The sequence below is a fragment of the Cyprinus carpio genome, chromosome A19, assembly GCF_018340385.1.
Source record: "Cyprinus carpio isolate SPL01 chromosome A19, ASM1834038v1, whole genome shotgun sequence".
Taxonomy (NCBI): domain Eukaryota; kingdom Metazoa; phylum Chordata; class Actinopteri; order Cypriniformes; family Cyprinidae; genus Cyprinus; species Cyprinus carpio.
The window spans coordinates 11,512,821-11,539,069 of record NC_056590.1 but is presented as its reverse complement, the minus strand read 5'-3'; the positions used below and the strand labels follow the sequence as shown (position 1 = coordinate 11,539,069).

At 35.0% G+C, this 26,249-nt stretch overlaps 2 protein-coding genes across 3 annotated transcripts; one reads left to right on the top strand and one right to left on the bottom strand.

The window, feature by feature from the left end:
• Positions 1-708: 708 nt before the first annotated feature.
• Positions 709-2,411, bottom strand: LOC109077891 (tyrosine-protein kinase STYK1-like; the record flags this gene model as incomplete). Its single annotated transcript, XM_019093212.2, has 5 exons — positions 709-767; positions 905-945; positions 1,039-1,253; positions 1,538-1,618; positions 2,205-2,411. Coding segments are annotated over 5 exons (603 nt in total), but the record flags the coding sequence as incomplete, so codon positions are not given.
• A 3,691-nt stretch (positions 2,412-6,102) lies between these two features.
• On the top strand, positions 6,103-26,168 carry LOC109070634 (chloride channel protein 1-like). 2 transcript variants are annotated; one of them, XM_042776437.1, is made up of 23 exons: positions 6,103-6,672; positions 11,714-11,966; positions 12,051-12,182; positions 12,915-13,043; positions 13,916-14,049; positions 14,186-14,263; positions 14,554-14,632; positions 15,279-15,404; positions 15,492-15,576; positions 15,943-16,044; positions 16,200-16,284; positions 16,955-17,110; positions 17,341-17,410; positions 18,020-18,130; positions 18,338-18,551; positions 20,571-20,704; positions 21,045-21,232; positions 21,333-21,414; positions 21,592-21,677; positions 21,970-22,014; positions 22,173-22,277; positions 23,308-23,394; positions 24,036-26,168. In XM_042776437.1, the coding sequence occupies exons 1-23, from the start codon at positions 6,622-6,624 to the stop codon at positions 24,507-24,509; spliced, it is 3,006 nt and encodes a 1,001-aa protein (XP_042632371.1). In that variant the 5' UTR covers positions 6,103-6,621; the 3' UTR covers positions 24,510-26,168. The 2 variants fall into 2 exon arrangements, with proteins under 2 accessions (XP_042632371.1, XP_042632372.1); XM_042776438.1 differs by lacking the exon at positions 12,915-13,043 and having other exon boundaries at positions 6,104-6,672.
• The last annotated feature ends 81 nt before the right edge of the window (positions 26,169-26,249 follow it).

Below are 26,249 nucleotides of genomic sequence, written 5' to 3'. Positions count from 1 at the left end.
AGATGAAATTAAGATTATTGACGGATTATTGTAAAACCTACTGCAGTTTCCCTCACGGACCAACCGCAGGCTTAAAGTTGTAAGTGGAAAAACAAATATTTAACCGTAGGCCTAATTTTGTCCAAGTCAGGTGACCATTATTTACAACTGCACTAATGACTAAACTGAAAAAAAGTGAGATTACATTAACAAATAGTATATTTTAAATACACGTTAATAAACTCTCCAGTTACCAATAAAATAATTTTAAGTCTTATTTGAATTAGAGGAGTACCAATGAACATAATGGTACGATAAGTTCCAACCTAAATAAATATAATGATAAATTAAATCGCATTACCAGTACTATTGACACGGTTTATTTGTGTGTGTTTTATACATGTTTACATTGTAGCTTTGGTCTTAGCTACATTTTTCTGCATAACACAATCTTTCGCTGTTACATATTTTACGTAACATCCCCTCTTTCTCATTTGTGTTACAATTGAGCTTGTAGCCTTTATCCTTAATCTAAAGTCCTTCATAATACTAGCACGTGCCTGATGAGATAATATTTTTCTTCTTTAAATTCCATAGTGATGCCACTGTCTTAAACCAGTGACATTCTGTAATCATTTTAAGGTGCTCATCTCAAACCTTGACTGTTAATTTATTCATAGCTAGTGTCCAGCTCTTTTGAGGAGTCTTGACTGACACATAAAGGGAACATTAGAGCACAGCATAGTTGAGAAGTTCGCTGGCTATGATGTTGGGAAAGGGGGGCTCTCCTGAGATTCCAAACAATGAGATAAAGAGCTTTAAACAGCTTCATAATTTGATTATTATTATTTTTTTCCATTCAACTGGAGCCCTACTACAACCTTGCAGCAGCAGCTTTATAATACTGGATGACAGACACACTCACCTAATGTCACCATCTCATACAGCAAAATGCCAAAGGACCATCTATGGAGGATTAAACAGAAATAAATACAGTGTGAAGATCAACGGTTACAAAAACATTGACTGAACATTTAAATAATCTTACATTAAACTCACATGTCGCTGCTTTGCTGGAGAGGTTGCCGTGCTAATGCTTCTGGAGCTTGCCACTTTCTCATTTCCATATCTTCCACATATTCTGTAGAGGCTGTACTCGTTTTTCTGCGATATGCCGGACCCAAACCCCATAGCTTGACCGACAGGTCCCGACCAACCAGGACGCTTCGAGCTTTGACATTGCCGGTGATGTAGTTCTTACTATGCAGGTACTCCTGTGATTTCAGAACAGGTTGTGTAAGAACGAGAATGTGATCTTGGGTGTGACAAAGTATTTATTATACATTATAAATCAGAAATGCTTCAGTTAAGTGCTCATGACTGGCCATGATTAATGCATGCAAGAGTCAAACAAAGTAAAAGGCTTGGTGATTTATGAAGTTGCCAGTATGTGCATGGCTGGTGTGGCTTATAAAAACTCTTTATTGCCAAGCTTTTGTGATGGAACTGACTTGTCAATATGATTGTGTATATTTAGCAAGCTGATTTGTTCTCTAACCAGTGCAGATCCAATCTGAGTGCCCATGGTAAAGATTCGTTTTTCAGTCATGTCACACGGTGCCTCCTGACCTGTGTGGTCCTGTGAAAGAGATTCACAGTCAGTCAAAACAAAGGTGAGGTTTAAACTAGTATTTTGACTTTTAATCAATTACAAATCATTACATTACAGATCATCAGGAATGACACAACTTGTGTGTCGTCCACTCTCAAGTAACCTCAGCCGTCACTGATCAGAGTTGAGAGTTGCGAGTCAGTATTTTACAGTAATTGCTGGTCATGTCTTATTTATCTAGAAGAGTTGGAGTTTTGAGATTTATAGTTCACGTTTATTCCTGTGATGGCAAAGCTGAATTTTTAGACTCAATGATCCAGTCTTCAGTGTCACGTGCATGATCCTTCAGAAATTATTCTGTTAATGCTCAAGAAACATTTCTCACCTTTTTGGTCCAAAACAATAATTGCTAGGTTGAGAATATTCCTCACCCACTTGCCTTTTATTAGCAAAGTACCAAATTAATTTGATGTAAACTAAAAACAGGATAATCCCTTTTTATATGTCCTGGACACAGCATCCGCTTTCATAAGGAAATATGTCAGCACAGGAATGAATCCTGAGTGTCGTTACTGTCCCTTGCAAGACTGAAAATGAAACATTACTCATGTACCTGTCTGCACCTCCACAGGAAGCTCAGCAGGTCTCGATGTTCCAGCTCCTCCAATGCAATCATCAAGGGTGTCTGCACAGTCACCACCCCCAGCAGTTTGGGCAGCGATGGATGCGGTCCCAACTCTGAAAGAAAGTGGGCAAACCCCAGAAAAGACTGGCGCTCTCTGGCACTGGCTGATTCTGTATGGGGGGAAAAGTATAAGAAAGTAAGATTGTTTTTCTTCTATCTATCTATCTATCTATCTATCTATCTATCTATCTATCTATCTATCTATCTATCTATTGTTCTATCGTTCTATCATTCTAGTTATCATCTAACTTGCTGGCCACAATGGTGAGGTTTTGTAGCTCATCCTTTCAAGAATCAAACCTGCAACCTCCTGGTTGCAAACCCTGAGCTTTAACAACAGGTGAGGCAGAATTCTACCACTGATCCATAATAAAATACTCTGTAAAATGTTTTATTCTCAGGTGCTCAGTGTGCTTCACGAGGACATGTTTTTATACAAGATCAGCTTGACTTCATTAGGTAAGAAAGACAAAAAAGTTCTGAGCTACAGATTGATGGAAATGATTTTGCCTACAGCTTAATACCCACAATTCTAACAGTCATTTCATCTTCTAATGGGTGTTTTTAGTAAAACATATAAGAGCAGGTATTGTTTTATTATTGTCTGTCAGATTATGTGTCCAACCCAGTGTTGTTATTGTTGACTAAATCCAAAACTATAAAAAATGTTTGGTTAATTGAAAATTTGTTAATAAAGCTGAAATCATGAAATAGAAATATTAGATGAAACTTAAAAATAAGAAATGTTGCTTTGGCAACTAACTGCAATGAAAAAAAGTATTAAAATTTCTAAAACTGAAATAAAATAAAGCTAAATAGAAAAAAGGTTAAAAAGTAACATTTAAATTAAACTAAAATTAAAATGAAAACTGAAAATATAAAAATAAAAGCTAAATCAAAAATTTGAATAAAAGAGTATAATACATACATTGTATTACATATTAATATTATTAAAATCGAACAAAAATAATATTAATAATAAAAAATAATGAAATAACACTTATCCAACCTTACCTTTAAGCACTCGTAAAACGACTGGCTGTCTGTCAATGACAGCTCTGTGCAAGGCAATGGTGTTGTTTTGTTTTACTGAGAAGGTTAGAGGAAGTGGAGAGACCAGCTGAAAGAGGCCCGGATGCCTCTCAGTGGTTTGCTGAGGTACTGCAGGGCCTGAATTCTGCATGTCATGGTGAGGTTGGGCTGTCATGGGAATAATCTCATGTTCCATTGGGTTCAGCTCTGCTGGAGCTATTGTTGCAAAGTAAATCAAAAGATTAAGAGAGAGAGAAAAAAATGTTAAAAGAATCCTGTGAATGTTCTTTCAGTATAACCTGTGAGAAAGACCTTCAACAAACACTTTGATAATTAATGAACAAGATAATCTATTAATATAAATTGTGATCATTCATAAAGGGAAACCCTTTAAATAAACATAGCGATCAAGCATGGTCAGGAAGGATTATAAATAAACATTTCTATCATGCATGAACCAGAAGACCTTTAAATAAACACAACAAACAACAAGCGACTTGAGTATTTAGTGTGTAACAAAGTCAGATGCCGTAGCTACCGTCAATGCCTTGCAGGTGCCATCTGTTGCTGTTACGGTGCCTGTGTGTGTTATGATGGTGTTGTGTGTCGTCTTTTTCATTTCTGTGGTGTCCATAAAAATGTGATGGCTTATGAGAGCATTTGAGCACAAACAAAATGATCAGCATGACCAGAAAAGCCAGGAGAAACAGCACCGGAATGACAGTCAGTTCGACTTCATAAAAAAGCACCTCTGCAAAACAAAAAATAATAATAATAATAAAATAGAGACAATGAGATGAATTATTTGTATTTTGTGCTGCCAAGTTTTGGTAACAAATTGAGAGAACTGAGTGTGCACATGCAGTGCATAACCGGATATATTGTACTTCAAATATAATTCTAATATGCTGATCTGGCGCTAAAGAGTTACTTAATATTTTGCTTGAAATAATTTTTTCAGGATTCTTTAATGAATGTAAAATTCACATTTATTTTAAATTGAAAGCTTTGGCAACATTATAAGTGTATTTACTTTCACTTGTGTTCAATGTAATGCATCCTTTGTAAATAAAAAAGAATACATTTCTTATTTAATATTAAAAATTAAAAAAAAAAAAAACTCACTGACTCCAAACTTTTGAACAGTAATTTAAACATAACACATTTTACTTTCCACAAAGAGTACCTGGTACACATAGATATGTTGCGTTAGTTGAATTAGACATACTGTAAAAGAAAAATATATATATATTACCACCATTAACTAACCAACCAACTTCAAAACACTACATGTAAACTGATATCCAGTAATTTGAGTGCAGTGCTATTCACATGCATCAGCTTTGGTGTTTTATGAGTGTAAAAAAAACATCTCATAAACAATCATTCAACACACATACATACAGTCAGCCATCTCAAAGAAATAAAAAAAAACATAAAATAAATATCATTCATTAACTACCTATTTTATTATGAAAATTCAATTTTTCATGCAGAGAATATGTAAGCAAATGTGGAGTCCCTTCCTATTTGATCAGAGCTAAATATTTGTTATAAAATCATCATGACAATGATAGAGCTTTTGTCTTTATATAAAATACTGGCATGAAAAGATAATATAATCTACACTCGTAGTCACAACATTGACATTTGTGATCAATGGATTTTTTAAAAAATTATTTTAATTTATCAAGATTATCCAGAACATTGACATCATCACGCCTTGAACACTCCCACACACAAAAGCCAGTGTGAGCTCAGTATAATGTAAATATAAACAACTTGATATATCAAATCTTGATTTAACCACAGTTTAGCCAGCGAAAAAGTGTCTTTCAAGTTTTCATATATATATATATATATGTGTGTATATTATAAAATTTAAAACAAGTTTGTGTGTGTGTGTGTGTGTGTGTGTATGTGTATTTATTAATTATATTACATTATTATATATACTTCATGTATATGTGTGCGTTGTTTATTTACATATATACTTTTATGTTTATATATGTATTTACTTATATATATACACACACACAGACACACACACACACACACAGCAGTATAATATAAAGTAATATGTGCGTATAAATGTATATTGTTAGCATAGTCATGAACTTACATGTCATCATCTCTGTGTGTGAAGAAAGATGAAACTATTTCTCAATTTCAAAAATTTGGTCATCTCCTTTTGTCAGAGGCTGTGTTTTTTCTATTCCGTTTGAAAACTGGTGTTTTTGCTGTATTTTATTCTCAAAGTATCATCTTCTTGGTCCCATCTCTTGGTTTCTACAAGTGCTCATCTACCTACATTTTTTTGTTTCTTTAAGCTCCGCCTTCACATGAGTTTCTGCCATGCATCACTATACCACAGACAGTTGATGATATGAGACTGGCTTAGTTGTCATATGTTAATGCAAGTGATGTAATGTTAAATCTGTTCCGAAGAAAAAACAATCTCGTCTACATCTTGGATGTGCTTGAAAATATCATAAATACTTGAGAGCTGAATATTGTATACTGTAAGCATATTTTAAAAATATCTTTAAAACTATTGTGCATGATATGAATTTGTAATGTTTCAAGAAATGTAACATGCTAATCACATGTTGAAGACATGGTTTGAAGTCTGTGGCAAAACAATTAGAGTCTAACAATTCTATAAATATAAAATTTTTCTCATCCTATTTTTTTCCACTTTTATCCAAAATGTGTTTATTTAACGCTAAAGCTGTCTCCGTGTGTCATTAAGTGTATTTTTTAGCATTCCGTTGATTATTACTGATGAAAAGGCTGAATCAGAGATGGCACTGGCCAATTTGGTCCTCCCTGTGCTGCCCTCATCATGTTTCATGGAGGACGGGGAGTTCCCTCGTCTGCTCAGACCCTCACGGTGCCCCTTTCCAAATGAACAGGTGATCAGAGACTTAGTTTGTTGCCAGGGGCCACAGGATTGGCCACTATTAAACAAACCGGCCCACTAATTAAGGGCCAGATGGGTTTAGTTTGGCATCTACACTCTCTTTGTAACTCACAACCTCTCACACACGCATAAACGCATGTATGTGTCCCAAGCACAGGCACGTCCACATAAACGGACACACATGGGGCTTAGTCAGGCAACTGGACTGCTGTGTTGCACCACATGAGAAGGTGTGTGAGAGAGAGAAGGCTGTGTGCATGCATAAAGCCAGGAAAGAGAGATCGAGCGAGAGAACTTGCATGTACCCTCTCTCCCTCAGTCCGTGCCACCCCAGGGTGGGAATGCTAAGACAGACAGGCAGTTTATTTTTGGGTCAGTGACAGTGTTTCAATGGCTGCAGATGCATCGCAAAGGAAGGCTCTGAGATACCAGCAGACCGTGGTCAGTCACTGTCTCTCTCCTGCTCTTTCTCCGTCTCCCTCGCCCTGTCTTCTGCTCTTTCTGGTTACTCTTTAGACTGTTGTGAATTGCTGTTCTTCTGTTGTTTGAAATCGTATGTTCTCAAAGATTTTGCACAATTTTTGCATGACATATATATTTCTGTCTGTACAGACTGAGTCACTGTGTTGAGTGCTGGGCTGCAGAACTCGTGGGAAAGTGCAACAGGAGTTAGTCATTTTCTCTCCCTTTTACTCCATCTCTCCTTTATGTATAGGCTCGTGAAGAGGTCTGTACAACTAGTTTTGTTTATTTGAATAAGTTTGCAATGCAATTTTTCCAAGAAAAGAAGCCCAGTCCGTACTATGACTTTAAAAAAGAAGTTAATTTAAAAATGAGTGATTCTTCAATTAGAATGACTGTGCAAAAAATAAATGTGTTCTTTCATAATCATTCTAGTTTTAAAGTATAGATTAAAATAATTTAATAAATATATTTAAAGTATTTTAAATAATTTTTCTTAATTTGTTTTGAGAATGTTCTGCAAATCACAGAAAGTGAATTTTGCACTTACTCTAACAACTTTAACAACAACAAAAAAAAGTTGAGAAAAATCATTTTTCAGGATACTTGCAATTTTTTAAAGCATATAGTACACATAGAAGATGTATCATTTTCTAAGATTTAAAAAAAAAACAAAAACAAAAAAAACACAAAAATAAAACATCACCAAAATAAACACAAAACACCACCGCAAAAAATTTCAGCATTCAATAATATTTTTAATAATTTATTTTTTTATGGTTTTTGACGGAAGTCTCTTGTGCTCACCAAGGCTGCATTTATTTGATCAAACAGTAATATTGTGAAATATTATTACAGTTTCAAATAACTGTTTTCTAGCTTAATGTATTTTAAAATGTAATTTATTCCTGTGATGCAAAGCTGTATTTTCAGCATCTTTCTTCATTCATTCTTCCAGTCTTCAATGTCAAATGATCCTTCAAAAATCACTGATTTGATGAGGAAAAAAAATGCTTATTATTATCAATGTTAAAAACAGTTGTGCTGCTTAATATTTTTGTGAAAAAAAAATATAGATTTTTTTTTTTTTAGGATTTATTGAGTATTTTTCAAGGTTTATTTGAAAAAGAAACATTTTGTAACATTATGAAGGTCTTTACTATCTCTTTTAATCAATTAAATGCATCCTTGCTGACCCCAAACTTTTGAATGGTAGTGTAAATGGAAACCTAATCATAGATTATAAATGTCTTCCTTAATCTCAGCCTGTCATAGGAGACCATCAGTGTGGTCCCTTAAGCTCCAGAGCATCTGTGTGATTTATTGTCTGCTGTGATTGCTGCTTTGACTGAAAAAGAGATGAATGAGTTTGAGCGTTTGAAATGGTGGTGATACATCTTGGTTACTGTAATATAAAAAAAAATGTAGTATTGCTTATACTACTCTTGTAGTCATGCCATTGTGATTTATTGAACAGCATAAGACTGATTGAATAAGCAAGAGAAAATATGTTTTCAATCAATAAGCATACAGTATTTTGGGTTATGGGTCACCTACAGAATATTTCACTCTTACACTGATTTACAGCAACAAAACAACTGAAAGTCATTCATTTTTGTTTGATCTCTTGATTTCTAGGAGTTCAGCTTTGTGCAAATGAGCAGATATTCCATGCAGCCATAATAAGTGGGATTGTAGAGTTTTATCAGTCATGTAGTTGGATACTAGAAATAGCTACTAGCAACCAACATCACAAATTGGCGACCTCAAGATGTTTATTAGCAATATTTATTGCAAACAGGGTTTTTACTTCCCAGTGATTTAGTTATTTTAGAGTTTTTGTGACATTTTTTGATAATTCACTGTTATGTTGTCAACCTGAATCTCAGATATTTGTCTATATACAGTGTTTTTTTTTTTAGTTTTAAGTATTTATTAATATTTTGAATTAGCGTTTATTTTTATATTTTCAGTTTTTAATTTTAGTTTAAGTTTTAGTCATTTCATTATGCGCTTTATAGTTTTTTTATTCTATTTAGCTTTAATTTTATTTTTAGTTCGGTTTTAGTTTAGTAATTTTAGTACTTCACCTCAAACCTTATTTATTTCAGTTAGTTGCCAATGAAGCATTTCTCATTTTTAAGTTTTTTTTTTTTATCTAATATTTATTAAGATTTTATTTTATTTCAGCTTTATTTCAGTTACCAAAAATTATTTTTAATAGTTGTAGTTTTAGTTAACAATAACAACACTGTGCGATTCACATATGAGGTCATTAATTTTATTTATTTATTTTTTTTTAAATTTTATTTTTTACTTTACTGCTTTATACAAGTAAAGTGTACATTTAGCAAAGTTACCAAACGAAAGAGCCTTAACAGAACGGCCAAGCATATTGGGATGTGGTGACAAGTGTGGTCATCCCAGCATGGGAAGAACATCTATTTTAAAAGACCTTCAACAGAATTACATGACATTACATAACATCACATGACAACACCATGACAATTGCCTCTCAATAGCCTTCCCATACAGCCATCAGCATGACCTAAAGCACAGCAGCATACCATCAAAAACTCTTTCCAATGCACTTTAGGTTGAGCACATTAGCATTTTCTGATTGGAATTACTTATTTATAGTTGTTTTCTTAGTATTTTTTTAATTAAAATTACAAAATCTTGATTGTGCTCAACGTACTTGCATGTGTAAACTGCACATATTGCCTCAGCGCCACATTTGTTGTTAGCTGTCTAGAGCTAGTTAGCATGGCAGTGTCGCCTGATTCTAGGTTTCCAACTTTCCTTGGGAGTCCTTGAAAGACGGATGAACAAATTGGAAGATAGAAAGATCCACACAGAGGTGTTTAGGGAAGTGTGGCTGTGAACATTGGGTCACACCAAAGCTATTATTAGCCTAGTGGCTAGTATTACAGGCCCTGAGTAGAAAGGGGGTAGTTCCAATCTATGGCTGATGGAGGGGGTCTGCGGGGGGTGTAGAAGACCTTAGGTGTAGAAGCAGACTGGGTTGAAATGAGAAGAGAGGAGGGGGTGAAATATGGAGAAAGTTGGGGATTACATGTACTGTGGGAACGGGTGAAAGTAACTGGATAGACGCATGAAATGAAAGTGAGATGTGTTATGAGGAAGAGAGATACCTGATAAACCTGTCATCTACATGGGCCCATTCCAAAGCTGAAAGTGAGAAATAAAAAAAAAAATTCCAAATAGTAACACATATAGGCCCACATTTAATGTTCTCTGAAATATATTAGGCCTAAACCACAGAAAAATTATTTTAAAGCAAGATAAATATTAATTTATAGCGGTGTATACCATAATAATTTATACTAGGATTCAAATGTTTGTGGCAAGTACTGCTTTTATTTAATCAAATATACAGTAATATTGTATGTTTTATACAGTAATATTGTATGTTTTAATATGCTGTACTCAATATTTTGTATTCAAGAAACATTTCTCATAGTATATATCTTTTCTATATTAAAAAAACTGAGTTGTTGTCAATGTTAAAAACAGCTGTGCTGCTTAATATTTTTGAGCAAACATGACCGGGGATTCTTTGATGAATAAAAAAGACCAGCATTTATTTGAAAGTTTTTTTTTTTTTTTTTTTTTTTTTTTTTTTTGTAAACAGTGTAAGTTTTTTCCTCACACTTTTGACAGTTTGAAGCTAAACAAATTGATTAGGTTAATTTCTTTGTTTAATTTTCTTTTACATTTTCTTTTATTTTTTATGTGTTATGTTTACAAAATAATACAGTAATAGTGGTTTGTTAGAACTGCTAAAATTTGGGCCAGAAAACTTTCCATTTTCAGTTTATTTAGACTTATCAAGCATGAAAATCTCCTTTATCTAATTTTTTTAAAAAACATATTGGATCATGTTAGTCTCAAGTTACATGACTGAAGTATTGAGCACTTTGCATCTCCTGCATCTACAGTTATTTTCATTGTTTACTTCACTACATTTCTAAAATGAGATTCATTCATCAGCAGTATAATATTTAGCATGTGAAAAGTTGTGGATTTGCTGCTGTCAGCAAATAAACTGTTTTGCTGCATTAAGATTACTGTGTATGAGACATCACATTTGTGGCTGTGTACCAGCTGCAACATTTCTTGTTTCATAAACTTAACCGCAGGTTAAATGCTTGTAAATAAATAAGTCAGGGTCATGGCACTAGGGTTACGCTCGCAGACATACTGGCTCAGCCTACATCATGTTCTGATCCTATTTACTGTCCCTGTCATTAGGAATTGTGGTTGTAGAGTAATTCATGAGATTTGCAGGTTTAAATTGTCATATATCAATCTCATTTAATAGATTTAAGTAAGAAAAGCTTTTTGTTTGAGGTCAAACTGTGTGTGTGTGTGTGTGTGTGTGTGTGTGTGTGTGTGTGTGTGTGTGTGTGTGTGTGTGTGTGTGTGTGTGTGTGTGTGTGTGTGTGTGTGTGTGTTTGTGTTGGAGAAAGTAGTGGGAATGAAGACACTAGGAATGTATTTTCCAGATGTCTGGGTCTTATCCGGACAGTGATAAATCTAAATGGAGACTACTGCTCTTCCTCCGGTGGTCTTACTCGAAGCATGTCAAGAAGATTTTCCTCTATTTTTGGACTCCCTCTCCTCTGTCACCTCTCGGGTGCATCATGTTGTTTTTGAAAATGAGGGCGATGTTTTATCTTTTTTTTTTTAATGGAAGAAGTGTCTATGACAATTCATTATATAATCACACCAGTGAAGAATATTAAAAGCGATATCAAAAGCACTTTTTCTGAATATTCGGTCAAACAAAATTACTAAGATGCCTTGTATATTAACATTATTCATCTGAAGAACTACTGTCGAAAGAAAACAATGACTTCTTGAATGTTAATGAATAATAATGGACTTTAGGTTGATCCAGGCGTGTTGTACCTGTAAGTTGTTTCAGAGAAATGTGTCAGCTATTTATCTACTGATCTCTTGGGTAACAAAACCTGTGATTTTCTTCTGTGATCAGCTGTATGGAGAGTACAGGGAGCACCCTGGTGGGTCCCAGCGGAGAGAGGCCACTCGCCTCCTGATGGAGAGACAGAGGAAAAAACACGGACATCACCACCATCACAGTCACCATGGGCGCAGTCACAGCCGAAGTCGCCAACACAGCCACCACCCTCTGGAGCTGGACATAGGCAGCATTCATGACAGACAGGAGGAGGAGCAGGGCCACACATCCTCGTTCAAGAAACGCAGATCCTACTCCAAGTGCAGAGGTCAATAATAATAAGCCTTGCAAAAGCCGATACAAACTATGTGTGAAATGTTGAAATCTGATTGGGATTGCAATGTTTTCCCAGACTGTGTGGCTCGAGTACAGAAGTTCCTCATCTCTAAATTGGGAGAAGACTGGATTTTTCTGGTGTTGTTGGGTATTACAATGGCATTAGTTAGCTGGACCATGGATTACGCTAGTGCCAAGAGTCTGCAAGGTACTACGCTACCCATGATTCCTTACGTGCAGTACAGCTTCAGGGGTTTTCAAACAGGAGAAGTTCTAACACTTGCAAAGATATTATAATATATTTAGCAAAATATAATTTAATTTACCTACTGTAGCAAAAAAAAAATTAAATATATATTTGAAAAAATTTAATTTAATATTTTTTACATTAGTGCTGGGTGGTTTGACCAAAAATCTGTATCACAGTCTTTTTTAGGATTGTGGCAGGTTCAAGGTTTATCACGGTTTCCCTGCTGTGTCTTTAATATGAATCAGAATGCATGAAACAGTTGCAGTAACACTGCATTACTATCCAAACAAAGATGTTGCATGAGCAGTTTTTGGATTTAAATTAGATTGTATAATTTCACAATTTTAAACAAAAACAGAATGGTCTCACTTCAGCTTTGTGAATTTATACAACATAAAACATATCTGCACGAGAGAGAGAGAGAGAGAGAGAGAGAGAGAATTAAAAAAAATATATTTTTTGAATATATATATATATATATATATATATATATATATATATATATAAGGGTACCTCAGAAGGAGATTGTCATTGAGATTGAAAACCCCTGTTTTATTTTGGCAACTGGTATTTCTCATATTCTTTTACCACCTTTCCATGTTTTTCCCAATTTTCATTTCTAAAACGTTTGTCTTATTTGCTGTCTTCCTCTTTCTCTACTTCATGTGCTCCATCACTTCTGTCTCTCAGCATATAAGTGGTTTTATGGGGAGTTGAGGGGAAATATCCCACTGCAATACCTGATCTGGGTCTTCTATCCCATGGTGCTCATCCTGTTTGCCTCCCTCTTCTGCCACCTGGTTGCTCCTCAGGCCATCGGTGTGTAGCTTCACTGTTTAGATCTTTTTTTTTACTTCTATACTTTATATTATTTGGCGCATCTCACAATGGCTGTGTTTGAAAGTCATACTCAGTTCTTTACTGATATTAGGTTCTTGGTAAGTTAATTTTGGGGCCTTACCTGCCTATATAATCTCAGTTTTTTTTTTTGTTTTTTTTTATCTTATGTCTACATACTCTGTGTCTGTCCCTTAAAAGTACACATTAAGTATTCTGTGCCACTTACAGTTAATATACCAGCCACATAAATGTTTTCTTCAGCTACTGTAATTTCTGCACACTGTTTACTACTCAACAATGCCACCTGCTGGTTAATACACTGCAGTCATTTTAACAACACCATTCAGACCATTTATTCCCAACCTGTGGTACTTATGCAGGTTTACTTTCACTTTATAAAACTGAAACTTTAAAAATATTTGGGTTGTCAGAAGGGTTAGTTAATCAGTTCCTTTTTTTCTATACTTTATTGTAAATTTCTCCACTTATAACAGAGTTTTCCAAAATTTCCAAAAGTAAAGTCTACATTCTTACTGTTTGACTATATAGAGAAAAAGGGGGTCAAAACAAAACTGAGAGCTAAAATGCAACAAATGTTATTTAAAAGCAAAAACCAAACTTTCAGAAAAAGCCCGGTATATTATAGGCTACATGAAAAGCAATGACTCAGATTACATATAATCGGTTTCAGCTGTCTTGTCTGTGTAGTGTAAACTATCCTTATCCATTATCACATTTATCTCTGTCTGCAGACTTTCCCATTGATTTTTCATGATTCATTCCTTCTTTTTACCAAGCCATTTGATAGTTTTGTCTTTTTTCTTTCCTCTTTGACTCTTATTTTCCCTCAGGATCTGGTATTCCGGAGCTGAAAACCATACTCAGAGGTGTTGTGCTGAAGGAGTATTTGACACTCAAGGCATTTATTGCAAAGGTGGTGGGGCTCACTGCTGGTCTGGGCAGCGGTATGCCGGTTGGCAAAGAGGTGAGACACATTTGATTTTGCACTCATTATGCAAAATCTTTGTGATTTGGTGGGTATGAGTGCCAGCAGAGTCACCTAAACTGGCCTTAGCCCCATCTGATGCTTACCTTTCAACTGTGCTATTTTTATGTATTAGGGTCCCTTTGTTCACATAGCCAGTATCTGTGCAGCTGTGCTCAGCAAGTTTATGTCTTTCTTCTCTGGAGTCTATCAGGTGAGCAGAAGTGCATGAAGATCCTGCAATGCATCTCCATTCATAAAATGCTGAATGCTCGTTTATCATCCAGGGACAGGACAGATTTTTTTTATATATATATATATATATATATATATATATATATAATATATATATATATATATATATATATATATATATACATTCTTTTTTAGGACAGCACTGATATATCATCCAGGGCATTTATATTACCAAGAATTATTTCCCATCTTTCCTCACCTGTACCCTCAACTGTGTCTGCTTCACTCTTTTTGTCTCTGTGTCAGTAGAGCCCATATTGTTATACAGACATCCTCACAGTGGGCTGTGCTGTGGGGGTTGGATGCTGTTTTGGAACCCCTCTTGGAGGTAAAGTGTATGCAAAAATGGCATTTTCCTTGTAATTTCAGATTATTCTTAATAAGTAAAATGCTTTATAATTCTTGATAAGTAAAATGTCAAACATTGTTGCACAAAAATGTAGTCATATTAAAAAATAAGATATACACTTCCGTTCAAAAGTTTGGGGTCATTTTTTTCCAAAAGCAATAATTTTCATTAAAATTTCACAAAAAATAACAATCTCAATATTTTGAATCAGGTTTTAGTTTCATTATTTCAATTTTTTGGGTCTTAATCAGTATTTATGATTGTTTGCCTGTCATAGTCATTGTCAGTTTTGTTTCAGGTATGAATCTGACAAAATGTAGCCAGGTTTATACTTAAAACAAGAATAAACAATTGTATAAAAAGTAAAAATATATACACTACAATTCAAAATTTTGGGGTCAGATTTTTATTTTTTTAATTTTTTTTTTGGAAAGAAATTAATAATTTTATTCCACATTCCAAAGTATATTAATTAATTAATTAATTTAAATTGTTAAAATATTTCACAGCTTACAAGTATACTTCAAGTCTTCACATTCTATAATCATATTTGTGGTCCTTGGCTTAAAAAAAAAATGCTGTACATGACAGAAGCCCCTTCTAAATGCTTCTTTTGTTTATCCAGGTGTTTTGTTCAGCATTGAAGTGACATCAACCTATTTTGCTGTGAGAAACTACTGGAGGGGTTACTTTGCTGCCACATTCAGTGCTTTTATTTTCAGAGTGCTGTCTGTGTTTAATAAGGATGCAGGTGAGATACTAAATCATATTCCTGAGTGAAGGTCTCGGAAGCCTTGAGATGTCAGATGACTTATCTTTTCCATATCTGTTGTTTCAGTCACCATCACTGCTCTCTTCCGCACCAACTTCCGTATGGATTTTCCTTTCGACCTGCAGGAGCTCCCGGCGTTCGCCATTATTGGGTGAGAGCGCGGGGCAAGAGCGTGCCGTTCGTGGTGAGGGCACAATCCTGAAGCTGTGTGTGTGCCATAATGTAACACTTGACACACTCGCAGACCTGAGCACACAGCACTTTAACTTAACTAGAGTGACCAGATGTTGGCATTACTTTTGATTTGATGGAACATCATGTTTCACCAACACATTTTGATGAAGTTATTCCACTATGTTCCATGATAATTGTGCTCACATTGATCACAAACAATTACAGCAATCTTCTAGTCTTCTTATTCTAAAACTGAGAGGGCCACAGTGAAAACATGAATGTGATTTTTGTATTTGGATCACTGGAATAATGTGATTTGTTCTTTGTTTTTTTTCCCCCACAGCATTTCTTGTGGGTTCCTGGGAGCTTTCTTCGTTTACCTGAACCGCCAAGTTGTCCTGTTCATGAGAAGACCTAACATTCTCACACGATTCCTTACAAAACAGTAAGAGAAATTAACACAGACAACATGAGCTTAAATATTATCTTTAGCATTATTATAGAAGTATGTAGTACTCGCTTGAGACTCATTTTGCTTTGATCTTTAAAATTAGTATGCAGAATTGTTTTTTACAAAATATGTCACATTTTCTTTCTCAGCCGGCTGATTTTCCCTGCTGTTGTGACATTAGTCATTACGACACTGACATTCCCTCCAGGCTTTGGGCAGTTCATGGCTGGAGAGGTCAGATTAGAAATATTTGTTAACAATTAATACTACAGTTTTGTTCATTTTTATAACAAAAAAAAATATCATCTTTCTAGGATCATCCACTAATGCAGCGGTTCTCAACCAAAGGTCCAGCTCCTACTAGGGACCTCAGCAAACCCCAAAATGCTTTCAAATAATTTTCTCTCAGAATTCTCATGATCTCTAAAGTCAATGCATGGAAAACTATGTTTGTGAATATGTGAGGAAGCCTTATTTGAAAAGTATGATTTCTAAAACTTGAAAAGTCATGGAAATGAGTCAAATCTTAAAATTCCTTGGTCATTTTTATAAAGAATACACATTTTTCTAGTTAAGCCAAGTTTATATTTTATTTGATATAAATTGTGAGCAAAAATATTTTCAAAAATCCTTATCCAGTAAATCTGGAGCAAATGGAACGGTCATGGAAATTATTTTGAAACCCTGAAGAACATCTTAAATGATAATGTACAAACTAGGAGTGTCCACTGATTAAAAGTTTAAAAAACAAAACGTTGTCATTACAGCAGCTATTTTTGCAGAGAATGGTGAGAATTGGAGTCACAAAGGTTGAGAACCAATGCTTTAATGTTTATGGTCTGTCTTGGAATAATGATCGGTTGAATTGGGTCTGAAATGTGAATTTGACTGTATTATTCCGCAGCTGATGCCCAGGGAGTGCATCAACTCTCTGTTTGATAACTTCACCTGGACTAAAATATGGGGTTCGTCCCTCCCTCCTGGTCTCGGTCGCTCCGCTGTGTGGTTTCACCCTGATGTCAGCATCTTTGTCATTCTTATTCTCTTCTTAATCATGAAGGTTGGTCCATTCCAATCTCTTGTTCACATTGTCCTCCATCAATTAAGTAATTTTCACTTTAAAACACTAAGAAAGTACCATTTACTGACATTGGCTTTAGTTATCAAGTCTTATTTGTCTAGATGGCTTCAGTAAAACTCGAGTTAGGCTCGTACATGTTGTGCTGACAGCAGTCTTTGAGATTTTAGAATTAAGGCAGTCGTGTGAAGACATTATTATTCATCTCACAGTTCTGGATGTCTGCAGTTTCCACCACGATGCCCATTCCGTCTGGAGCTTTCATGCCTGTCTTTGTATTGGGTAGGTCCCCAGTATTATTCATTTATTAGTGGCTGCCATTTACAGATGTTTTCAGATTGATTTAAAGATCCCTTTAACATACAGTGGGATCCAAAGAAACTGGGGGGAAAGAATAATTATTGATTGAAGATTTTGAACAAAGAAATGTTTTTAAAGAAATGTGCGTTATGACAAAAAATTTTTTTTACAGAAATATTTATAAAAATGTATGATTCTGCACAATTTTAGGACACTAATCAAATAAGTACTTTTTGGTAAATTTTCACTCACATTAATATGCTTATAAACTTTAATGAAGAAATATTTTAATGTAATTAAATTTTTTAATTTTATGTTATTACAAAAAAAGTAATAATTTCACTAGTAGTCCAAAGTAGACTTTTGGATCTCACTCTAAATATGTCAATTCACTTATTAGATTTACAGAGATTAGCCAGGAACATAGAATTTATTTTATTTTATGCAATAATTTTCACTTGTGGTCTCAGACTTTTGGATCTCACTCTAAATATGTAAATTCACTTATTAAACTTATAGAAATTAACCAGGCACATAGAATTGATTTTATTTGATGAAAAACATTTATATATCTACTGCAATATCTCACAGGTGCCGCATTCGGTCGATTAGTGGGTGAGATCATGGCTACTCTCTTTCCTCACGGTATCCTGTTTGATGGAATACTGTACCGCATCATCCCTGGAGGGTACGCTGTCATTGGTCAGTCATCCTTTCCTCCTCTTCCGATCCACCACTATTACCTAATGTTTGCTCATACTGTGCTGATGATGTCACTTCCTATTCCTGTCCCTTCTTCTCTTAATCTTCCGCTGCTTGTGTCCATACTCTCTCCATTCATTATGTCACTCCTGTCATGACCATGTCTGTTTTTCCTGTTACTCTATTGGTCTATCCCTTTCTCTGAAGGTGCGGCGGCGCTGACAGGGGCCGTCACTCATACTGTTTCCACGGCGGTGATCTGCTTCGAGCTGACAGGTCAGATCTCTCACATCCTTCCCATGATGGTCGCCGTCATCCTGGCCAACATGGTAGCTCAGGGTCTGCAGCCATCGCTGTACGACTCCATCATCCAGGTCAAGAAGCTGCCCTATCTCCCCGAGCTGGGCTTCGGCCACATAAGGTGTGCAGACATTGCAAACGCCATCGCCGTGGCTCCACGTATGTGACAAAACAGCTTGGCTCACAGCACAGCCAGGTTCCCGCACCCTTGCATGCTGACAGCACCTCAAAGTCCTTGTGACTCATTAGCAGCGGGAGCTTTTAGTAAATACACTTGTCAACGAGTGGTGGCAACATGAAGCTTTGGCACCCTTCCAGCTAACACTGAGCCTCTCCACACACATTAGATTTGGGATATTCATTACCTCTTTATCAAGGATGCACTCTGCGTCTTAATCTACCTTTTTGTGTTGTGAAGTAGCGGTTCTGTTTCAGATCCAAGAGTTGACACTGCACATCAAGTGGTGACCAAACACATTACCAAAATTGTACAGAAGCAATCGAAAATATCCTTAAACACCCCATGCCAAGTTTTTAACATTCTTTACATGTCTTCCAGGGGTTTTTCAATCTGCTTAAAGACAAACCATGTGGAAGTTCTTCAGTCAACATCATTGCTGAACATTTTCTTCTTAAAACTGTAGTGTGCCAAAGACCAAAATGCGGTTTGAAACAACCCATTTCCTACGGTCACAAAACATGTAACCAATCCCATCAACTTGCAGGATGGAGCTTTTCATATCGTTAACTGTCCAAGATGGCAGTTGGTTTGTGTAACATTAGCAAAATTAGCTGTTTGATAATGTAGTGAAGCCAAAAGCTAATGATATTGATTATTGTTATATGTCTGACATTGAAAAAAGCAATACATAAAATGCATTACCACTGATAGACAACCCTGAATAATTCACTTCATGTTCCTCTTCTTCATCTGAATCAGTTTCTGGTTCAAACATTAATCCAATATTGGCACTTGTCATTGTGTAGCGATACTACTATCGTTACTGATACTTCAGTGAACCGAGTGAAAGTGGAGCAGGTAAAATTGAATGGAGGCAGGGACTGATTTGCATATTCATTGGTCTGTGTATACTAAATGAGGTAAGGGTGTAGAATTATAAATAAGCCATTTTAAGGCCTGAAGAAATTTTGTTCATGGGAAAAAACATTTAAACATCATCAACGTTGAGTTTTAAGGGATAAAGTTAGGGACTTAAAAATCAAACATTGAAACTCTAATATTGCAATGAACTATGCAATGAATATTAGTAATTAACTATGTAAGCAACATGTTAAATGAGTAATATGACATGAAAGGCATGAAATTCAGGTTGAATAGGAATATGTAAGTGGGAATCAATATAAAAATTGTGTCCAATACCAATAAGCTGATATTTAAAGGGCTGATATTTAAATAAATAAATGTTTTAAAAAATATATCACTTTAAATGCCATAAGTGAATTTAGATGTCAATATAACTTTATAATATACATTTACAGTGTTATTATAGTTAATGAAAACTAAAAAGATATAAAAATGGTATAACTTAAATTTGAACTGAACTAAAATATAAAATATTTAAACTAATTTATTTTCAGCTAATTTCCAAGGTCTTTTAATTCATCTTGATGTACTAAAAAAAACTAAAACTGAAATAAAAAAATATAAAAATTATATCGACATATTTAAAAACAACAAAAATAACAAAAACTAAAATTAGCATGCAAGCAGGAAATATAAAAAATAAAATCGAATTCAAAATATTAACAAAAACTATCTCAATGATACTAAAATAACACTTGTAAAATATGAAAAAATATATGTTCTTTTTTTTTTTTTTTTTTTTTAGGTTTGCTAATGATTATTACTGGGCCTAATATGGTATGTGTCATTATGTTATGATATATTAGCAAAGCAGCCAATAAGTTTGATGAAATATGCCAAAAGAAATAGGAACCATTTTCTGCTTCATTTTAAAGCCTATATATTTTGCTGTTATAACTATTCACTTTTATATGATCAGTGCATTTTATTTTTTGGAATAAGAATTTTCCTTGTCAGAACAGATCTGAGACCACTAGTCTAGAGTTAAAAGCCTTAAGTTTGTGGACTTACTTCAGATTCTTTGTTTTCTTGCAGCCAATACAACATCTTCGTGGAGGACATCATGGTGAGGAAAGTGAAGTTTTTATCTTCCCACTCTACATACAGAGAAGGACTGCATTTGCTGGACTCGACCTCTTTAAAAACCTTCCCGCTGGTCGACTCAAAAGGTAATGTCACACAGGCTGTCTAGACAATTGCCTTCATCTAATTGAACTTCTCATTATGACATTTTTCTAGCTGCATGCAGTCTACCAAGGTGATCTACTGTATGTACTTTTATATTGTTTCACTCAAACAATCTACAGCACTGTTTAAAAACCTAGCGAGCTATCAACCTCTTATTGATAGCTTAGCAACATAAAGTTGCTTCTTTGTAGAATTTCAAATCAGTCACATCCTGTATAAGGCCTATCTCGACAGAATAGATTTTGGAACAGAGCCCTAGTGTCAGAAAACATTTTAATACTCATATGTAACTGGCTTCTGAACTCACTTCACCTTCAACAGAATCTATGATTCTATTGGGCAGCATTGAGAGGTCTGAGCTTCTCGCCCTCTGTGATTGGTGGCTGTCAGCAGAGAGGCGGATCCTAACACAAGGACAGAGCTCACAAGGTCCAGTGCCTTGTGCAAAAATCAGCTGGGAATCCTTGGCCTTTGTTGATGAGGAGGAAGAGGAGAATGAAGATGATAAGGTATCTATCTTGAATGCCTATTCTGAAGCTACTGTGCTCATAAAATGTAATAATAAGTGTTCGAAATGACAATTTGTATTTGTTCTCTGTGTATGTTTAGACAATACCAGTTCAAGAGGAAAGAAATGGTCCTGTGCCTCCTTCCAAACCTTCTGAACCATCCACCAATCACACGTCTCCCGGTGAGAAACTCTCCAGAAAACATAACCAAGCCATCCTCTTTTAAAATCTTAATAAACCTTGGGCAAGCACTTCTATTGAACAAGCATCTTGAGGCAACATAAGTGATACTCATCCTCTAATCCGCCTTCTGACTTTTTCATTTTTCTCCCACTCTATATCCTTCTCTTCTTGCCTAGATAAGGGTCCTTCCCAGTCTTTCGGGAGAATTTTACGTAACTTCTTTTCATCCTCTTCAGAACGACACACAGAAGGTCAGCCACAGGTACATTGTTTGTGTCTAGAAGTCTCTTGTGAAACCCTGTGTGTGTCTGTTCCATCAAGTGAATTTGAGTGCAATAAATTAATTACTCTCAGCATGTATGAAATTTTAATGTAAGGGCAAGCATATTGCTAATGGTCTGCATTAATATTCATCAGTGTTTTTCAAGGACATGTGCAGCTATTCCATAAAATATGTCAATATCCAAATACTCTGAAATGTTAATGAGTTTGAATGCTTGGTACAATGCACCATGTCATGTATAATTGAATTATCTTGCCATTTTGCACCATAGGAGCCTTATCCTCCACCTTTAACTGACACAATGACACCAGAACAGGTACTGCGGATACTATAAAAAATAAGATTCCAATTAGACATTAAAGCACGGAAATTGTATTAATGTAGATTCTGGATATTGTTAGTTGTTTTAATTCCTGTGTAGTTTATAAATGCAGTAGAGTCAAAGCCTTACCTGGTTTTGATTGGGTCACATAGATCAAATCCTGGGAGGAGACAGAGATGGACAAACCTCTAGAAATCGATCAGATCAGAATAGACCCCTCCCCCTTCCAGCTGGTGGAGAGAACGTCACTACATAAGGTGAGAGACATGCCTTGCCATGTCAAGTCACATTTATTTATATAGTGCTTTATACAATAAAGATTGTACAGCTTCACAGTAATAAACTGGAAAATAACAGTATTAATGTTGCAAAATGCATCTGTTATTAAACAAATTCAATTTCATCTGTAAAGCAGTACTACAGCAGACAATAGTGTCATTATTCAGCTCAAGTCAGTTCAGTGTTGATTCAGTTTGGTTTAAGTGTCAATTATGAGACACGTTCAATTCACCTATAATTAGCTCTAGAGAAGCAATTAGTGATGAATGCATGATATATCTATAATACATTCGATTTTTTTTATCAGTATCAGCTAATATTGGATTAGATACATTGTTTAAGGTAATCTAGCAAATCTCAAAAAGAATATCAATTTATATACTGTGCATTATGCCTAAATTCACTTGTAGATTTGAACCTATTAATTTCAGTTGTAGTATTTTATTTTAACAAAATAGTGTAGATTTTAATATATGATATATTCAATTAGCGTTACATTTCCTTCATATAATTAATAAGTATTAATTAAAAAATATTTTTAAATCATTATCGGCTAAATGTATCAGTCAAATTTTTAATGATGCATTCCTATTTATTAGTGTAAATAAGTAATTCATAAACATTTTGTCAACCAAATCAAGTTAACCTAAAATATTGAGATTTTAAGTTAATATTTCAATAATTCAACAACACTTTTGCATGTTCACAGTTCACTGATGTCTGTTAATAGTCACATGGCACACAGGTAAAGAAAATATTTCAAAATATTATATAAAATAACTTTTTTTTTATTATTTTGATAAGTGTTTTTATAGTACAGTTATTTATTTATTTATTTTAATGTTATATTTATTAATTATTAGCTTTTCATTAACTCACAAACTGTTGTAAAACACTGATGTAAATGAAACAAATCTTTTTTGTTTAAGCACAGTTATTGAAAATAATTTAGAATATCTTGATGAATTTTTTTGAAGGTCTGCAAAAAAAAACTTTTTTCCCCTCCAGACTCATACCCTGTTCTCTCTGCTGGGTCTCAGTCATGCCTATGTAACCAATACTGGAAAACTAGTGGGAGTCGTGGCACTGAAAGAGGTAGCCCATCCATCCATCCATCCATCCATGCATGCGTTGTCACTGCTAGTAAATTATCCTTTTCTAGGCTGTGTTCCAGTCCGTTTTCTTATGCCCTTCCCTCTGTCTCGTTTACTTGGATGTAAGTCATTGATCACATTGCATGAGTGCCCACTACTGGCGGAACCCTTGCAATGGGCTGAACTGGAACGTCTTAAGCCCTAGATCATTTAGAATCTGTTATGGAACTGGTTTATTGTTTACATTTTCCACTTACAAATTTGTTTGGTGCAGTATTCTATATGTATATAGGTACGCCTGGGCTGTTATAAAAGTAAAAAAAAAAATCATTTTTATATTGTAGACTTGTTTTGGGTGGAGATAAATGAAACGCAATCTGCAATGACATCATAATCATGTTGCATTGTGGTCTATGGAGCGGCCTGAAGTGTGCATTTGAAGCAGACTCGCTCCCTCTGTCAAAATCAAGGGGCCGAGCATATAAACTTCCCTCGTCCACTTCACCAAGTGGAACACACTTCAAAATGGCAGCGGGGATTCTCCCAAGGGGAAGTGCTTACGGAAGTTCACGAGTGCGTGTTTAAAAGTGGAGTGGAACGCAGCTCTAGATTGTTTAACCCTTCTTTCTTCTTCTGCATCAGCTCCAAAAAGCCATTGAGGGCTCCACGCGCAGTGGCGTGCGCTTGCGCCCCCCTCTGGCCAGTTTCCGTGACACAGTTCGTAAAGCTTCGAAGCCACCTCCGTCCTCCTCCCCTCCATCCTCACCGGGCTCAAACACAGCTCCTTTCTCACCTTTGTCTGTACCCGTGGTCCCTCACGCACATTCCCCCAGCCCAGCGGCCCCAGTGAAGGAAGAGAAGGAAGAGATGGAAGTGTGGATTGAGGGCGTGAAGCGGGAAGTGATTGTAGAGAACAGCAGTAGCTCGACAACAGAAAGCAGTAGCAGCAGCGGCAGCAGTAGTGGGACAGGAAGTAGTGACAGTGAGAAAGGAAGTCCTGATAGCAGCCCAAACCTGCCGCCCTCTTCTCCACCACCCCCCGTCCCTCTCTCAACCTTGCAGCCCATCCCAGAGAACAAGGAAGGTGAAGAAAATGAGGAAGAGGAGCCCCTATAGAACAAGTAAAGTTTTTTTTTTTTCTTTTTGAAGTGTGATCAGTGTACTTTTTTCACATTTATTTTTATATAACAATGTCGTTTTTTTTATTCATGTGTTCATTTCAAAGGTTTAAAAAGAGTCACTGTTTATTTGTTCTCCTATCTCTTCTGCTTCCTTTTCCCCTATTCTCTTCCTTACCACCACCACCCCTTTTTTTTTACATTTCTGTAAATAATTTTATTTTCTTTTTTCCTCTTCTTCTTTCTCCTACTTAAGGAAAAGAAAATGTACTGATTTTTTTAGAGGAAGAAGAAGAAAAATAAGAAGAGAAAGAGTTATCTTCTTATTTCTGCTCTTCTTCTTCCTCTAGAATTTTCTGTTAATTTTCTTGTCCTCTTTCGTCTTTTTCTTCTTGGTTTTTTTTCTTCCTCTTGTTTTCTACTTACACTTCACCTGTTTATTTCTCTTTCCACTAAAAATATCTGTAAATAAATGTTTTCTCTTCCACTACCACTTGCTCTTCCTCTTCCTCCTTTTTTCCTTTTCTTATAAAAAAGTTCTGTAAATAAATATAAACTGCCCCAGTAAAAATATGTATCATGTATCATGAGACTTACTATTGAGATTATGATCAAAAAGGGGCTAGATTTTTTTTGTTTTTTTTTCTCCCCAATAACACATCAAATATATTTTTCAGTGTGTTCCATTGACGTTCAGTAATGTAATGTAACACTGACCCTGTGGCTGCACTTCTTTTCAGTGGGATTAAAAAAAATAAAATAAAAAAATAATGATTATATAAAAAATTATTTTATTGGAGCACCAAAACATGAACACTATCTTTAGTGACATACTGTAAATGTTGCTGATAATTTTGAACCAGGTTTACGTGTCATACATTATTTCTCAAAAAAGCACTTGTCTTCATGCACCTAAATCATTTCATATGAATACTTTATTAAAGGGCGTGGACCCTTTTATGTTATAAAATGTCAAAAATCGATATTTACACTGCATTGTGAAGTAGTTGTCAAAAATAACTTAAAAACAAAACATGGCCAGCAGGTGGCACATTGTGGACCTTTCAAGAATCTGAGCTTTCTTTTCACCTGGAACATATTTTCCTCCTGCCCTTTTCCAGTTATACATTTTTAAGCAATTTAAAATTCAGGATGTGCACACTGTCCTTTCTTAATTAAATTCTTCATGTCCTGCCATCATCTATCCATTTTTTTTTCTGAAAACTCTCTCTCAGGTGTCTCTCATGTCTTTAAACCGAGGACTCTGCTGTTTATGAACAATCTATGGTTCATGTGATCTGCTGTCTTCTTTTAAATGTTATTTAAAAAGTTATTTAATGTGATTTTATATCTGTTCAGTCTGTGAGTAATAACTTTATTGGCTTCCATTTTTGTTTGTTTTTGTCATATTTCTTAATTAATTTATTCAATCAATCATCTCTTTCCTTTTTGGTGTGATATCAACAGAAAATGTACTTTACTGATGGTTTTGTGAATTGTTTCGAATAACGGGAAGGAGATTTATTTATCTAAAAGCATTCAATCTTGATCATATCTTCCAGGATTTAATAACAATTCAATAAACAGTGCTAAATTTGAATAAAAAAAAAACTTTTATGGCACATACTTTCTTAGATTAGTCAGATGTGGAATGATACATTTTTTTTTATTATTATTATTATTATTTGAATCATTGTGTAAAGTAGTGCAGTGATTCAGTGAAATAGTGAGTTTATTA

Coding starts and splice junctions, on each gene's coding strand:
- LOC109070634 (XM_042776437.1), top strand. CDS start 6,622: ATGGCTGCAGATGCATCGCAAAGGAAGGCTCTGAGATACCAGCAGACC. Junction 6,673..11,713: donor TGAGATACCAGCAGACCGTG/GTCAGTCACTGT, acceptor TTCTGTGATCAG/CTGTATGGAGAGTACAGGGA. Junction 11,967..12,050: donor ATCCTACTCCAAGTGCAGAG/GTCAATAATAAT, acceptor ATGTTTTCCCAG/ACTGTGTGGCTCGAGTACAG.